Genomic DNA, 16,791 nt, shown 5'->3' with positions numbered 1-16,791 from the left:
TACAGGTGGCCTACAGGCCACCTTGGAAGTACACACTGCTTTCTCAGGACACCTTACAGGATGTGATCAATCTCCACAGGACAACAGAAGGCACACCCAGCCACCAGCACAGCCCTAGCTTGGCCTCGCCTGACCCTGCACCACAGCAGCCTCCTTGAGGAGGGTGCCCTGGTGGCAGGGAGAGGCAGGGTGAGTGCTGAGCTCAGAGCAGCACCATCCCCTCCTGCCAAGGACAGAGCCTCTGCAGCAGACATTTGCAAAGCTCAGCTCAGCTGTCTCAGGCCACTCGTTTTGGCGACACTATTGATAAATCCCTCATTACCAGCCTGTACCTCAGCACAGCGATATAAGATCCTGACAAATCTATATGGTTTTGAGGAGGGAAGAAAAAGAAAAAGAAAGAAATGCCTTTCCCTGCTTTAGTTTAAACTAGAGAAAGAGGGTTGGTTAGCAGGCAAGAGGCAGATGAGCAGGATTATAATGTAAAGAAAGAGGGGAGCTGAGACTGGGTGATGAGCCCACAAGCCACCACATCACAGATGTCCCGGCCTCCTGGGCCCCGAGCTCCGAGGACAGACGGGGGTGTCTACGCAGCTCAGTGCTTCCCACATAGATGGTACTAGGCAAAAAGCAATCAACAGGGGCTCGCCTAAGCTGACAATTTCGAAGGGCAATACTCAATTTATTAACTGTGTCTCCTGACCCCTGGAGCCCACTAGGTAACCAGAGGCCCCATTGCTGTAGTAAACACCCAGCTCTGTGCCAGTGCAAGGGCACCAAGATGGCCAAATTGGGAGGCTTCCCCTAGGGAAGGACAGACCCTGGGCCAAGGACACAGGATGCCCATGCCATGTGCTATGAGGATGTCCTAACAGAAGTCAGTGATGGTTGGGGCAGAAGCACAGAGGGGAGGACGCAGGGACCACAACGTAACATCATCTGCAAAAGTGATAAAGGAGAGGACAGAGAGAGGCGGGGTGTGGGTCAATCCAGGCATTCCCAACAGCTATACAAAGCACAGCACCTGGAGGAGTACTAGCGGGGTGGGGAGCGGTGGCAGGAGGGTCTCTGGGAAGGGAGTGAGCCACCTGGGAACATGCCCTGCACGTCTGGGTAAGGACTCTGGACTTTATGGTACAGGCAGGCAATGGATTCCACCAAAGGTATTTCCAGAAGGTAATTCTCTAGAAGCAGAAGATCAGTGAGATGGGCCTGCGTTTAGGGCAGAAGGAATGCAAGTAGGGAATAAATTCAAGGGCTATTTATGAGTCAGAATTGACTTGATTTGGAGAACAAATAGACACAGGTGGTGAAGGAGAAGGAAGAGCAAAGGGTGACCCAGGTTTGAGGTAGAGTGGCCATCGGTGCGGTAGAGCCATTCACTGAGGGATGACTGGGGAAGGGAGACGAGAGAGGGAACCTGTGCTCACTGGTGTCTAGTTTGTGCCGGCACCATGCTAGGCATCGTGCAACACTATTTCACTTGACCCTTGCCACGGTTGAAGCTAGTGACCTGGCCTCGTTCATCTGAGCTTCCAGGGGCTTCAGCAGCTCCTCCAAAGCCACCCAGCTAGTAAATGGTAGAAGGTGATGTGGGGTCACAATTGCCCATTTAACTACACCAGTTGAGGACATATTGAGCTTTAGATGCCATGCAGGTACAGACGTTCAGGAGGCCATGGTGAGCATGTTTCTGATGCTCAGAGAGAGGACCAACCTGCAGGGAAGGGGGTTAAGATGCAAGGATGGAAGAGACATGAGGCTGTGAACAGATGAGATTTCTGAAGGAATGTTCCCAAAAGGAGAAGAAAGCCCTAAAGTGGCATCACAGACGATGAATCACAAAGGGGCCTGAGTGGGAGCACTTAGGGAGACAGGAGGCAAGTCGGGGGTGGGGGGAGGGTGGTTTGTGAGGAAACAGAGGAGGAGAAAGACCAGAGGCCATGCCTGTCACATGTCACATGGATGACGACAATGAGACCTGAGAAGCAGTCACTGCTTCAGCAATTATCATCTTTCTCCCGCCAACCTTCAGAATTCAGGATGGACTTGGGCATGTCCTTCTCTCTTGATAACTGTCCACAAGCCGGGATATGCCAGCACTTAGCACAGCTCTTGGTTCAGTGTCTGGACACATCCACCAGACCGCCACCTCCATGACGGCAGCGGGTATGTTGTGCTCATCACTACCATAGTTCCCCAGCACCTGGCACAATGCCTGGTACAAAGTGAGTGCTCAATAAATATTGGTTGAATACCTGGCTGAAGCCAGTTCTGTGCTTGCCCTCAATTGTCAGAAAGCACTGTCCCTGCCTCCTCCCCACGCCCTTACAAAGTCAAGGGCGCCAGGCTCTCTGCAGCCCCAGGTGACAAGCAGGCAGAGTTGCCGTGACAGCATTGCTCAGAGGCTGCATCTGACCTTGAGCCACCTTTCTTTTGGCTTGGCTAGGCACCAAGTCATTTACTTGTTTTTGCTGCCTTTCCACCCTGGGGCAGTGGATTTAGCACAAAGGAAGCTGTGATTTTGTTTTGTCTGAGGAGCATCAATTTGCCCTAAATAAGAATTTAACTGGTAGTCTATACCGCAGGGTGGGAGAGGGACAAGGTTGAGAGGAACATGGTGGGGGTTCCGAGTCTATGCCCAGGTGTCTCTGAGCCTTTAAAAAACGTTTTTCCTACAAATACTGGCTGCAGGAGAAAGAGCATGACCTGGAAGGCAGGAAATGGGGTGAATCCCAGTTGAGGCACTAGCTGGCCATGTGGCCTTGGGCAAGTCACTCACCATGGTGTCATTTAATGTGTACCCTTCCTGGTCCTCTCTGCTCACCTGCAAAATCGCCTCCAGTGCCAGAGGGAGGGTGTGGGGAGGGAGGCCCCTATAAGCACAGACTGTCTTCCAGACCCAGGACAGCCTCTCAGAGCACGTGACCCTAGAGCAGGGTCCAGTACGTGCAGTGACATCTGGATCAGGATCCCTCTGGGTGGGAAGTGGCTAAGGCCGAGGTTTGGAGCACGGACTTTGGGGTTCTACAGACCTGGGTGCAGTTTCCTCCACTGGGTGCCTGACCATGGGCCAGTCACTGAATTGTTTTTGAGCCTTAGTCTCCTCATCTTTCTAATGGGAATCTTCTAACCTAAGGGGGTCCTGTGATGCCTACAGGAAATCATGCAAATTAAGTGTTCAGTCTTGGGCCTGAGAATGAGCACAGTAAATCTTAGATGGTACAATCATAAATATTTATGGCTTAGACCTCATACATCATGAATGTCTCAAAAAGAATTAGAGATTATAGAGACCCTAGAGATCAAAGCCTCTGAGACCATAAGGGAGAGGAAGAGACTTGCCTTGAAACCTATGGGCAGGAATAGGGCCATGAGCCATGAAACCCAGTTCCTCCATGGGGTGACTCCTCATGCTCTTTCCCTGGCTCCTACAAGGGCCCTGGCTGGGCCGACACCAGCTCCCCACACCCTCAGTGTGAGAACCCTGGTGTGTGGCTCCCCCAGGCTCCAGCTCCCCAACACTACCCCTCCTGGAACACGCTTCAGGTGGAGGGTCTGTCCACAGCAGGCATCGGTAGAGCCCCAGGCCTGACTTGACCCAGGTCACCTCTCCACTCTGGGCCTGTTTCCTTAAGTGGGACGTTATGATCATTAAGAGCCTCCAGTTCTGGCACGCCATGGCTTCCAGAACGGGGCTCAGTGAACCACAGACACGTGGCTGGAAACCTCAGGACACCAGAATCTTTCCCAGAAGCTCCTTCCTTGGGAGACACAGGCAGAACCTAAGAAAGCATAGCCATGCGCTGTCCTTGTGCAGTTTTCCCCGTTTACCAAGGACTCGGGCCTACCTTGCCTCCTTGGCTACGTCCCTGCTGTGCCGAAAAGCAGACGGAGCCTCAGAGCAGCCTGAAGCTTTTTCAGAGCTCAGAACGAAGGGGGAAGGTCAGCATCTAGAACAGCGTGTGCATGGAACACGCGCTCTGTACGACCCACCAACACAAAGCACAGGCCAAGGCCGAGAGCCCTGGACTGAGCCTGGAGGCCAGGACAGCACCTGCACTCGCCTGTCTCCTGCTGGCTGGGCCTGTTGCTCTGCTGTAAATGAGATGGTCAGATGAAAGGCGCTGCTCCCAGCTGTGCTCCCACAGCTCCTCCCCCTCCTCCTCAGGGCACCCAGCAGGTGGGACTGGGATTTGCTTATGGTCTCCCTCCAGCCCCAGAGTCAGAGATACCGCCTATAAAGGCATGCCTCGGATACTGGATACTGAGAGAGATACAACAGCAATAAACGTAAGTCGTAATCTTTTTTGTTGGTGGAGGGTCTTGCCTTCAATTTGTAAAAAAAATGCAACATCTTTCCCTGTCTGGTTTGGCTCAGTGGACAGAGCGTCAGCCTGCGGACTGAAGGGTCCCGGGTTCGATTCCAGTCAAGGGCACATGCCTGGGTTGCAGGCTCGGTCCCCAGTAGGGGGTGTGCAGGAGGCAGCCGATCAATGATTCTCTGTCATCACTGATGTTTCTATCTCTCTCCCTTCCTCTCCGAAATCAATAAAAATATATATTTTTTTAAAAACACAACATATATGAAGTGCAATAAAATGAGATGTGTCCATATTCATCATTATGTTCAAGCCCAAGCCCAAATCAAAACAGAACAAGCTATGGGCATGTTTACAGAAGGGAGGGAAGAAAAGGAGAGAAGGAAGGAGGAGGAAAGGGAGGGAGGGAGAAAGGAGAGAAGGCGGGGGGAGGGAGAAAAAAGAAAGGGAGGGAGGAGGCTGAAGTCCCCCCCAGGACTAACATTCTAAGATTCTACAAAACTAAGTTCTAAGGCAATTTATCAACAGTGTCCATCCGGCACAGCCGAGTTAGTGGTGGAAACATCACGCCGGAAGCAAAGGGAATGAATTTCAGCTGTGAAGTGACCTGTTGATCCCTCTCAGTTGGACACAGCTAACCTCCCCCAGTGCAGGCCCTGCGGGCACATGTGTGTGTGGGCTGCCTGGCTGGCCACGTGGGTGGTCCCGCCTGTGCAGTAGATCCCTCGGTGATGCTGGTGTCCGGGGCCATGATGGGCTTCCTGCCGCCCAGCTCACCGTTTACTCGGTTCATCCCCGAGCCTTACGGTTCCTGTTCAGGAACACGACATAGCGGCGTTCTGCAGTATTCAGGAACATAAAGAGGAACGGGTCTTATAAATAACTCCTGGTTAAAACAGAGCTGGAAATAAGGAGCCAGAAGAGGAAGCAAATCACTGAGCACTTATGAGGCGGTAACATTGGCTTGAAAACCTTAGTGCAAATGGCTGGTCTGGTTTATGTTCTTCTCATCAAAAGATCAGATGCAGGATTGAACCCGGAGGCACCAAGACTGTGTGTGTGAAGATGTGTATGAAACGGTGTGGCTCTCCTCAGCTGATGGGGTCTCTGAGAATATCCTTACACAGGCCTCGCATTAGCTTTCACTGGTCACTTAATGGGCTCGGTCAGTAGGTGTAACCTTGGCTGATAAGTCTCTGGACCCCTCTGGGCCACTCTGTCTTCACAGGAAGGTCTGGTGGCTGAGCTGGCTGCTAAGCTCTGAGATTCTAGACAGCAAATCAGGGCTGAGGCCTCGGAATGCAACTCAGGAGCCCAAAAGTCTGAATTAAATCTTGCCGTCTCTCTTCCATTCTCCGTGGGGCCTTCTTTTAGCTGTGACAAGGCCAATACAGTGTGCTCTCTTTCTTGGATGCCAACATTGAGTGGAAATGTGCTTTATTCATGGGCAATCCCCAGCAGCATGCCACCGTGGGCCGGGCAGAGACACGGGGCCCAGACCAAGGCCCTGGATGCCCAGCACAGAGCTGACTCTGCCCCGAACCCCACCCCTGTCTCCCGGCCCACGGGTGGGTCCCAAGCATGAAGCTGAACTACCAGGTAGTGACAGACAGCCTTCCAGCCAGACCTTCGCCCTGCCCTGCCCAGCGCAGGAGGGAGAGGAGGAGCAAGGGTCTGGGGGCTGGGCGGGCAGGGCAGCCAGCGCGCCCTCAGCAGCAGCTGCAGGTGCCCGTGTGCACGCGGAGGATGCCGCGGCTGTGCAGGTGCAGGAAGTTGAAGATCTCGGAGGGCATGGCGTGAAAGCCGGGGCGGGGCTTGACGTTGTCATAGTAGTGGTGAGTGATGTAGAGGCCCGCAGGGTTCATGGGGAAGGCCCAGAAGCCGAACAGGTGCACCTCCTCGCAGAGCTCCAGCGCCGCCGTGGCCAGGATGAGGCCGGTGCTGATGCGCTTGGCGCGCACGCCCAGGCTGAGCCAGTAGCGCGACACGTTGACCAGGTACTGCGGGTGGAAGTAGTAGACGGCCTGCGGCGCCTGGAAGTCGTCCAGCACGTACTTGACGCGGATGGACACGTCGGTGTTGCGCGTGTTGTAGAAGGCGGGCAGCAGCACGGACGCGTTCTCGTAGCCCTGCAGCACGCGGTAGAAGGGCCGCCGCCACTTCTCCAGCTTGTGGAACCTGGGCGGGCGCAAGCGAGAGGGTCAGCCACTGCGCCCTGAGCCCCTGGCCCCCAGGTCCCCGGGCCCCCAAGCCCCGCACCCTTGCTTCTCCAGCCCTGCACCCTCGGGTCTTTCCAAAGGAAGGAGGGACTCTCGGGCCATCCCTGCCTCCTTTCATCTCAGTCACCTCAGCGATGAATGCCTAGGCGTCCCCAGGACAGGTGTGTGTTTGTAAGTGGGTGCAGGAGAGGACAGTCGGGGCCCAAAGGGACAAACACCTAGTGTGTGGCTGCCAGGGGAGGGCAGTGCTGCACTCACATGGCCGAGGTGAGCTCAGTGGGATGGTGAGGGAGTGGAGGCCTTCCCTGGAGCCCTCAGGGCATTCACCTGTCCCGGCTTCCCTAAGATCCCTAATGGATCTCAAACAAGCTGATCTCTCTGCCTGCCCCTCTCCCCACCACCAGCAGCCCCTCACTTATCTTTCTTTTACATTAAACAGCCCTCAGGTTGGCTCATCTCACAGGTGTCAAATGCTCCTCCACTCTGCTGACTGTCCCTGTTCCTGGGCCTCTGACCCAATTTAACAACTCCCCCTCCTTACCCTTCATCTGACCTGGATGGTGTGACTATGAAACAGAGGTGGAGTTTTAACCCATGAACCTCTTCCCCTGAGGCCTCCCAGACAGATCCCCGGAGGGAGCCAGATGGGGCTCCCCAGTGTGGCCTGGACATACTGCATAGGGAGCCACCCTCCCCGCACAGACTGGGAGCTCTGACCCAGCACTAGGTGAGGACAGTCTAGACCAGCACTGTCCAAAATATAATGCAGGCCACATATATACTAGTAATTTTAAATGTTCTAGAAAGCACATTTAAACAAGGAGAAAATGGGTGCAATTAATTTTTATAATATATTTTATTTAACCTGATATACTCAAAAGGCTATCGTTTCAACATATAATCGATATAAAGATTTCATGAGATAGGGGCCATCCTCTTTTTCACGTTACATCTTGGAAAGGGGGGTGGTGACACTCACAGATGGCACATCCCACTCTAGTCTGGCCACACTTCAGTGCCAGTTGCCACATGTGACCAGTGGCTACCATACTGGACCCCAAAGGTCTAGAAAGAGGGCCACTGACCTCTCTGTGATGATGCTGGGGTTCACGGTGACCACGTCTGTCTTCACCCCCACATCCATGGTGTACTTCTCTGAGATGGGGGGTAGGTTGCACCTGCGGAAGAGACGAGGCAGCCCGACGGCCTGTGGTCAGTCATTCCTGACGGAGCGGGGAGTGGGCAAGGGCAGGGGGCGGGGGAGGGATGATCACATGAGAGAAGGATGTGGAGGCAGCCAGCTGGGTGGAATCTTTGTGGCCTGGGAATGGAGGGGCCCATTCAACCATTTCCCCCACCAACCCTGAGCAGCCCAATAACTGAATCTACAACCCGAGAGCCCACTGCAGCCTCAGCCCAGGTCTCTGCTTTAATCTCTCATTTTCAGCTCATCTTCGTTATCCAGACTAAAGATGTGAGGGTCCCCAAGATAAGAGGGGCTCTACATAAGGAAGAAGAAATATAAGGACCGGTCTCTACCTTAAGCAAAGCCAGGGTGAAGTTCAAATTGCTGTTAGATACAAAGCTACCCTGGTTCCAAGCTTTGCTTCTGGAAGAGTAAAACGCAACCAGGAAGGTGGCCACCCAGAGGCCTCACCAACCGATCTGCCTGGGGCCCCATTGAGTCCTGAGTCTCTTCACATCTGTTATGCCATTTGCTTCCATTATGCAGATGTGGAGACTGAGGCTCTGAGAGGTTCCACCATGTGCCCAAAGGGGACAGCACTAGAGAGAAGTGACAACCTGGAGCATGAGGGTCTACAGGGGTGGGGAGTGGGGGATTAACCATGTAAAGGGCAGCATTGGGGGGAGGCAACCAAGGGGAAGGGAGGGGGGTGGGGGCAGAAGTGGCAGGTGCAGACCAGGAAGGTGCTTTTACCGGAAGACGAAGTCGGCGCTGTTGATCTCCCTCCCGCAGCGGCTGTTCTTGAGGATGCCTCCGTTGCCCACCACTGCGCACTTCTTAAACTGGGACCGGTAGTAGGGCATGTCCTGGGGAGACAGGTCACAGCCTTCATCGGGCGCTCTCACCTCCGCACCCCCCTCCACCTCTACTCCTCCTGGCCCCATGAGGAAGCCTTGTAGAGAACGTTAGAGAAAAGTGGTTATTCCACTTTGCAGGTGAGAAAAGAGGTCAGAAGGTTTGTCCTCAGTTCCACAGGACAAATGGGCTGGGGCCAGAAGCCAGGTCTCCATGGCCATTTTCAATAAGCCCCGGGATGCGCTAGAGGACGGCCCTGCTGGCCTTCGGTTTCCCCATGTTTGGAGGCTCAGCTTTTCACGACCGCTAGTGCATATTTTAATGATGAATGCAGATGTTCTGGGGATGGCGGCAGCAGAAATGAGGGCAGGGCCACCCTGGGACCAGAGCCCTAAACCTCAGCCCTTTCAGCTCAGGGCAAGGTGCAGAGCCGCCCTCTGTCCACAAGGAGGACACAGGCCTGGGACAGAAAGGTCATATAGGCTGGGACAGATGCCAGGACTTGGCAGCAGCGGGGATAAGAGATGAGGTGAGCAAGCAAGACCACCTCAGGGGAACAGTTAGAGGCTGGCACACCCAGGGAGCCTAGGACTTACCCTGAGTGAGGATGACAGTCACAGGAGCACTGGGAGTGAGCGTCTCACAGCGCTTTGACCTGGTCACACCTCAACTGGAGGTTACCTTGGTCTGGGTACTGGCTGCCCACAAAGGCACTCTAGGCATGCCCTCCAGGGGGCCATGGGCAAATTGGCAGGAAAAAGCAAATACTGGCCTGACACTTAAGAGACCTGCTTCTGTCACATTCCCTCGTGGGCCACCTGAGGCAGGTGCCACTGGGCAGGCAGAGGGCAGGCACACAGACCTGGAGGCAAGGGCAGGGTGACCAAACATCCCAGCTGCCAGGACTGGTGGACTTTGCCCGGGATGCAGGATTTACATTTGGTCAAACTGGGAAAGTCTGGGCAAACCAGGATTGGGCCCCCTCATCATAAGCCCAAAATTCAATCTTGGTTTTGCCCTATAATGAGGTGAGGGCAAGTTTTTTGAGCTCCCAGTGTTTTGGTTTTGTAAATTTTATGCAATGTGTTATAAATTAAAATGTAATTTGTGTACTTCGTGCTGCTCAATATGATATAAAGCAGGGCTTCTCGCCTTGGCGCTGACATGCCTTGTTGTTGGGGCTGACCTGTACACTGCAGCATCCCTGGCTTCACCCCACTAATGCCAACAGTGCCCCCGAGTCATGACAACCAAAAATGTCTCCAGGCATTGCCAAATGTCCCCAAACCACCCCCTGTAGAGAACCACTGGTGCCAATGAAAAGCCTACCAGTGCAGGGTCCCGGCCCAGAGGGGTCTCGGCAAGGGGACCGGGTTGTTATTGGATGGCCTGAAGTCCCCTCCATCTCGGACAGCAGGAGGCTGCTGGGCAGCTGTCCTCCCAGCACACACCAGCTGGCCAGCCTGCAGGAGAGCGGCCCCATCAGCACCTTGGGCTTCCGTTGGGACCAACTTCCAGGCAGGCGTCCTGGAAAAATCACACTACAACAGGCTCATCGGGATGCGGCTAAACCAAAGGAGATGCGGCACGTCTGTGGGAGACTGTCCTTCCTCGTGGCCCATTCTCCCTGGAGGGACAGGCCCAGGGGGCCAAGGTGGGGAAACAAGGGTGTCTCATGACCAGCAGGGGAAAGGCACTGTTTGATTTTTACCAGAGAAACAGAAAACACCAATCCTCTTTGGAGAGACCATGGAAGGCTTTTTTATGTTGTATGTCAGTGTTTCCAAAACTTCTGTAAATCAAGAACCACCTGAATTCCTGGGCTCCTTCCCAGAACCACGGAACCAGAATCTTCAGGGTGGAAGTAGGAGGCAAGAAGCTCTATTTTTTATAAACTCAAAGAGATATGCACTTTTAGGAAGTGTGGGAAATACTTCTGTGTCACGTGCTCTAGTTCAGGGGGTCACAGATTACAGCCCCGCAGGCCACATCTGACCTATCACCTACTTCTGCATGGCCTACAAGCTAAAAATGGATTTTATATTTTGTAATAGTTGGAGAAAAATCCAAAGAAAAATATTTTGTGACATGTAAAAAGTATAAAAACAAATGTCAGCGTTTAAGAGGAACTGAAGAGCTATTGGAGCAGGGCCACGCTCACTGGTGTACTCACAGCCAGGCGGCTTTGTGCAAGGACGAAGGTGAGTAGCTGTGAGAGAGACCAGATGGCCTGCAGAGCCTAAAATATTTATTTTCTGGCCCTTTCCAAAGAACCTTTGCCAATCCCTTCTCTAATTCCTGGGCCTCAGCAGCCCATGCCAATGGCCCTCCTTGGACCCATATGTCATAACCAAGCTATGTGTCACCCACTGGCATTACCTGTGTGAGATGCAAGTTCACCTGCTGTCAACCTCATGTTCCAGGCCTTGCAAGACCCACCTCGCCAAGATGGCTCACACCCCATGTCCTCCAGCACTGTGACCTGAGAGAGGACGTCTGGCACCTCCAGCTCCTCCCGGTGCCCCCACAAGGCCCAGTCTTACCAGGACACCCTGCCTGAGTAACAGAAAGCAGAGAAGCCCTGGGCTCTCTTTCATTAGCACTCAGCCCAGGCCCTCGGACATCATCCAGAAAGACCTGAACACACCCCAACCAGTTTTTCTACAAACTGGGCTCAAGTCCTGCCCGGAGCCCAGCACTCTCCAGGAGGTGCTCATGTCCCATGGGGCCTTCCTCCTCTCGGTGGTAACCCTCAGAATCAGCTGAAAACACAGGCAGGCTCGGGGCCCCTTCTCTGAGAGTCTGAGGCGGCAGTCAGGCCAGAAGTGAGTGCATGTACCTAAGCCTCAGTGAGCTGAGCAGTTCGCACACATGGATCCTCCCCAGTGGTCCCCATGACCAGGGAGCCACGGTGCTGGCCCTGGACAAATGGCCACCCCCAGATCTCTTGCATGTCAAATGAAAAAATAGATGTGTTTCTTCTTTAAGACTCTGATATTTTAGATTTTCTGTTATAAGCAGTCAAACCCATTCCAGTCCAAACCCCATGTTACAGATGGGCAGACTGAGTCTTTGTAAATCAAAACGACCCCCTAAGGTCATCCAATACAGACCCCTCTTTCAGTGCCGTGCTTTGCATTGGTTGATTTCTTGTGCACGCACAGCCTTCGCATGGAGGTTTCTGCTCTTGTGCCTCCCCTGGGTGGGGGACAAATGCTTATCTTCAGGATGTCCTCTACCAGCAATGCAACAGCCAAAATTTTATAACCACCTTCTTGCCAGAAGTCACCCAAATAATAGCCAGTTGCCATTCATCATGCCAGACAGAACCCCAAAAAACATTCTACTGAGCCTCAGAGCATGGCCAACCAGGGCCAGGACTGGGTGCAGAGGGCACAGCAGAGCAGTGCCAAGCCACTGGGCATGGCCACAGAGGGCCCAGCTAGATCGGCTCCACTGCCCCGCCCAGACCACCCTGCCCAAAGCAGCACCTTGGGAAACATGCGGAAGATCTCCTGGTTGATGTGGTAGATGCCGCTGGTGTCCACCTCGTACTTGAGCTTTGTCCCCAGGGGCGTGTTCTTCTGGGTGGTGAAGAGGAAGGAGGGGGCGTTGCAGCATCTGGACAGAGTGGACCTGCAGGCAGGAGACAGACGAGAGACAATGATGACACGGGACAGAGCAGAGCCTCTTGAAGAACAGAGGCATCAGGACACGGAGGCCCCTCGGGGAGGCCAGGGAGCCCCACTTTCTCCCACCTCCCCCTTCCCACCACACACCTTTCCATACTCCTCCCAATGCCTGGGCCTTTGGGTGGGAGCCAGGTTTCTCTCTGTCCCCACTGACCACACTGGCCTCCAAGGGTCCCATTGGCTTCCTTGTCCACCACTTCCCTCCCCACTTGAATGACAGCCCCCAATGTCAGGGACCTGCTTCTCCGGATCCCACATGTCAATCACACAGGTGCTTGACAACCAGGTGCCTGCCAGTTGTGGGACAAATCATTCCTCATCTGAGCTTCCATTAAGGTCTGCTAAGCTTCCTGCTACTTCCTGGAAACAGGCCAATGGACATAGAAACTGAGTCTTCATGGAAACCCGGGATGCAGAGCCCTTCCTCAGGCCCTTGGCCCCCGTATCAGACTCTAGACTGTAGGATGGGGCCCAAAAGCCAAGACACACAGTCAACAGAAATGTAATATTTCAATCATTTAGAAAGTGGTTAGGAATGGGGGGGGCGGTCAGAAATTGGGGGCGGTGAGTTGATACTGGATGACATCCTGCAGAATGGACCTGGCTGCCAAAACAAGTTTCCAGGAGTTCATTGTTTAATTTTAAAAATAATTAGAACCTGTGGTTTTTCACTCATAAAAACACTCAAATATGAGCTCCCAGAAGGATGGACACAGACGAGGTAAGCCGGCTTAAAACACCCTCGGAGGGAGAATGTGGCTGCTGAGGCCAGCCTGGGAGTCAGCGAGCCACAGAGCCTGGTTTTTCTCTTCCCTGTGGCTGGCATCCTACCGGCGGGGCATTCTCCCAGGCCTGCTGGTGAGGCCTGGTGCTGGGTCAGACCCTGGGCACACTCTGCTCCCCCTGCCCTGGCTGCAGAGGGGCCAGGCTTGACAAAGGATGCAAATTGCTACCCACTCCATTAGGGACTGTGGGCCCTGGAGGACATGCTTTCTCCTAAAGCAGCAGCAGTGGGCTGAGGCCACCTGGCCACCTTCCTGACACTGGCTCCAGGCACAGTCACATCTGGTGCCCAGGCAGCCACAGAAGGAACGGAACGCCTTCTCCATGGAGCCCGGATGATGACCATTAACTAAAATTGAGGAGGAGCTCTCTGGAAAGTTCACACCCAAGGTCCTGGATGGACACTTGGCTTGCCAACCTGGTGTCAAAAAGCCTGGGTTCTAGTTTCTGCTCGGCCCCCACCAGCTGTGGGGCTTTGGGCAGGTCTCTTGCCCTCGCTGGGCTTCAATTAATTTCCTTATCTGTACAATACAGGGCTGGCTCGTCTGACCCTCTGTAATTCCATGACTCCAGGTTGCCAAAGCCAGGAAGGTTATACAAATACTTTTTATGACTTTATTCTTGCAGACACTTCACTGGGGAGTTCAGCTGGCTCCTGGTTGTGGAGAGCATTCTTTCCTGTGGAGGGTTGGGTTTCAGAATGCGACTGAGGCTTCCCCAAGGGAAGGTCAGAGGCCTGGCCAGGCAGGGGCCATGGGTCAGCATGACAAACCCGCATCTGGGCTGTTTATCTTTGTTGGTCCGGAAACTCGATCTTATCAGTCCACTGGAGAGTACCCCCATTGCAGGAGACTAACTCATACTCACCAAACTCACAAGTGCCTGATATGTAAACCAGAATGCCAGTGTGTTTACTTTGTAAGCAGTAGGGCGAGGGAAGGCCTCCATTACAGGATTCCTTTTCTGTAGCTAGAATGCTCATGCCTGTCTTCTAGTATACTCACCCTACTCTCCCCCGCCCCTCGCCACGCCCCACCCCTACCCTGCACACACACACCTCATTTTACCAGATTCCTCTGAACCTGAATTGAGAATCTTATTATTGTTCCATGAGCTTGTAATAAGAGCAAAGGGAAACGATGACTAGCCTTGAAGGTTTTTCCTTTTAAAGCATGGCCTGACCTGATGTCATCCCCGCTTCCCACACCGGAAACCACCCCCCACTCCCATCTCAGAAGGGTCTCAGTTACCCCAGAGTCTCTCCCCCACAAGCCGCTGGCTGATCCCTGCCAAAGGGCCCTACGCCTCCCTCTGTTTTCCTCCTGCCACATTATCTTCCTGGTGCTTATCATTATTATTATTATTATTATTATTATTATTATTTCTTTATATTGTGAATACCACTGATGAGGCTTCTGTCCACTCAGCCTGGACAGCATCCTTGTGCATCTCCCTGACCTGGCCACTCCCTCAGGGCTCTCGAGCCGCACCCACCCTGAGGGGTTATCTGCCTGTCCAGTCCCCACAGTAATCTCTCTTTCTACGGGTGGACTGGGCAGCACGTAAAGCCAGACCTTGGACCTCCCCTCTTCTTCCTATACTTGGCTCAAGTTCACGTTCTACTTCTATAGTAGGTGACTCTCAAAGGCTGGAGAACTTTAAGCTCCGGGAGCTTATGATCTATAAATTTTGGTTAGAGAGCCATGAGAAAATCACCTACAGCAGCACTCAAGCATTCAGGAGAGGCTATAACAGCGGTCGCCAACTGGTGGTCCGTGAGGTCCAAAAGGTTGGCGACCGCTGAGCTATAAGAACTCAAGAGCTCGGAGGAGGGGATGCTGGGCCTGGAGGTGAGGAGCGGACAGGGTGGGGCCATGAATGGTGCTTAATGTGCCTTAACGCAGAGGCCTGCTAGAGACCTGAAAATCACTTCACCTCGGTGAGTCTCAGTGAACCTCGGCTTTACTGGAGACGACACCACTGACCTTGCAGGGATGCTGCAGGGTGAGAATAGAGGACAGCACCCAGCAGGTGCCGCCCAAGCCTGCGTGCTGAGTCAGAACCACCCCCCTCCAACCCGCTGCTGCCCAGACTCCAGAGCCCTGGCAGGACCAGCTCCAAGGAGATGCCCCGGAGCTGGGCCTTGCAAGACCGCAGGAAGAGAACCCCGGGGCAGGACAGACGAGTCATAGGTACTTGAACTGGTTGGCTTCGGAGATGTTCATCGCCCATTTGCACATCTGCAGGCTCCTCCACCTGTCGAACAGCTCCGACTGCTTCACCCTTGGGGAGTGGAGGACAGAAGAGTCCATGAAGGGCCAGGCTGGCAGAGTGTCGTCATTCCCAAACATGCTCCCTCCTGCTCCCCCCTCTGCCAAATCCTGGCTGGTCCTTTGTATTAACTGGATTGTCTCAGTTTCTGAATTCTTGCTGCTCTGGCCCTGGGGCCTTGCTAATTCCTAGAGATGGCAGGCAATCTCCTGCAAGCACACCTTTCATATCACACCGACCAATCCAGAGCCCATACCTGCAACCACCTCCTTTATCAACCCAACCACTGGCTCACCGCCCTAATCATGCCAGGGCCAGGTCTCAGGCCACTAGGGGCAGTCCCTATGCCGCAGAGCCCATAGAGAGCATTCAAACTGGCCAGTCCTAAGCCTGTCCACCCCACCTCGCCATTCCTCCCTGTGAGAACCACATGAAGGCTCTCACCCAGGTTTCCCCTCACCTCTTCTGCTTCCCAGGGTGGCCCTGCATGGCGAGCGGTGCCTCCCGTTTCTAGGGATCTGGGAGTATCAGAGCTTCTTTCCCAATGTCATTTCTGTGTCTGGGTGTCTTACCATATCTGATTTTTAAAAGGCCAGGCTACATTTTAAAGCATTCTTCCTCACATGCCCACCACCCAGGACCTGCCTGGATGCCCCAGGAACATCTACCTATAGAGGCAAAGGAATGTCTGTGCATCCCTCACACTGTGCTTAGCACACAGTAGGGCTCAGCACAGGGTATGCCCTGCTCACAATTTCCAGGACACATAGGAAGAGGTGAGAAACCTGGGACATGTTCCTTTCACCTGAACACCCATCTGCAAGGCTTTCTTTACACTCATCGGGTTTTGAACATCTCGGCCGTGGTGCCTAACGTGCTCTCTGGGAAGGGAACGTCTAAATCCGGTGGGAGTCATGCTTTGACTGAAACCAGCGGAAAGCATTAGATCGTGGGACCGTCTTCCCCTGGGCAGGGCAGCAGACTGCAGTTTCTCCGGAACACGGAGAAATGCTGCATGGACCATGATCTCCTGCCCACCGCAGTCCCCTCCCTGCGCCTGCACCCTGCCGCTGTCCGGGGTCGCCTGGCGGTGGCGGTTCAGAAGCCGGCTGGCTTGGGCGTGGTACCGAGAGCAGCCCTGTAAGGTCATTCTGGTTTGCTCAAGAGTGGGGAGGTGGCCAGCCCCAGGAGCTGGGTGTTAGCAGAAAACTACTGTCACTGTGACTCTTACCCGGGGGTCCACTGAAGGGCTCACGGGAACCCATGCGCCCCCTGAATCATAGTGACAATCTCACGTTTGTCCACCGGGTACACATCTTGGGGAGAATTGGAAGCTTTCATCAGCTTCCCAAAGGGGTCCATGATTTTTTTTAAAAAAGGCAAATATTCAACTGAAAGATTAAAAAAATAAAATATGACAGATTTATTCAACAGAGCTGTTTCTGTGTTTAACGGCAGGGGGA

The 16,791-nt window shown here is 53.8% G+C and overlaps 1 protein-coding gene across 2 annotated transcripts in view; it reads right to left on the bottom strand.

Moving 5' to 3' along the window:
- Positions 1-4,587: 4,587 nt before the first annotated feature.
- Positions 4,588-16,791, bottom strand: part of ST8SIA5 (ST8 alpha-N-acetyl-neuraminide alpha-2,8-sialyltransferase 5) — a 41,994-nt gene continuing 29,790 nt past the window's right edge. Inside the window, exons 4-8 of one of the 2 annotated variants that reach the window (XM_006085128.3) lie at positions 15,254-15,340; positions 12,074-12,218; positions 8,481-8,593; positions 7,627-7,719; positions 4,588-6,500 (exon numbers count right to left, since the gene is read on the bottom strand). In XM_006085128.3, coding sequence (XP_006085190.1) covers positions 6,032-6,500; positions 7,627-7,719; positions 8,481-8,593; positions 12,074-12,218; positions 15,254-15,340 — 907 coding nt within the window. In that variant the 3' untranslated portion in view covers positions 4,588-6,031. The remainder of the gene's footprint in view (positions 6,501-7,626; positions 7,720-8,480; positions 8,594-12,073; positions 12,219-15,253; positions 15,341-16,791) is intronic. The other variant, XM_006085129.3, reaches the window with a different exon arrangement.

Source organism: Myotis lucifugus, unplaced genomic scaffold (assembly GCF_000147115.1).
Source record: "Myotis lucifugus unplaced genomic scaffold, Myoluc2.0 scaffold_16, whole genome shotgun sequence".
NCBI lineage: Eukaryota > Metazoa > Chordata > Mammalia > Chiroptera > Vespertilionidae > Myotis > Myotis lucifugus.
Note: the sequence above shows the minus strand (reverse complement) of the source record. Positions and strands in the feature narration are given on the sequence as shown.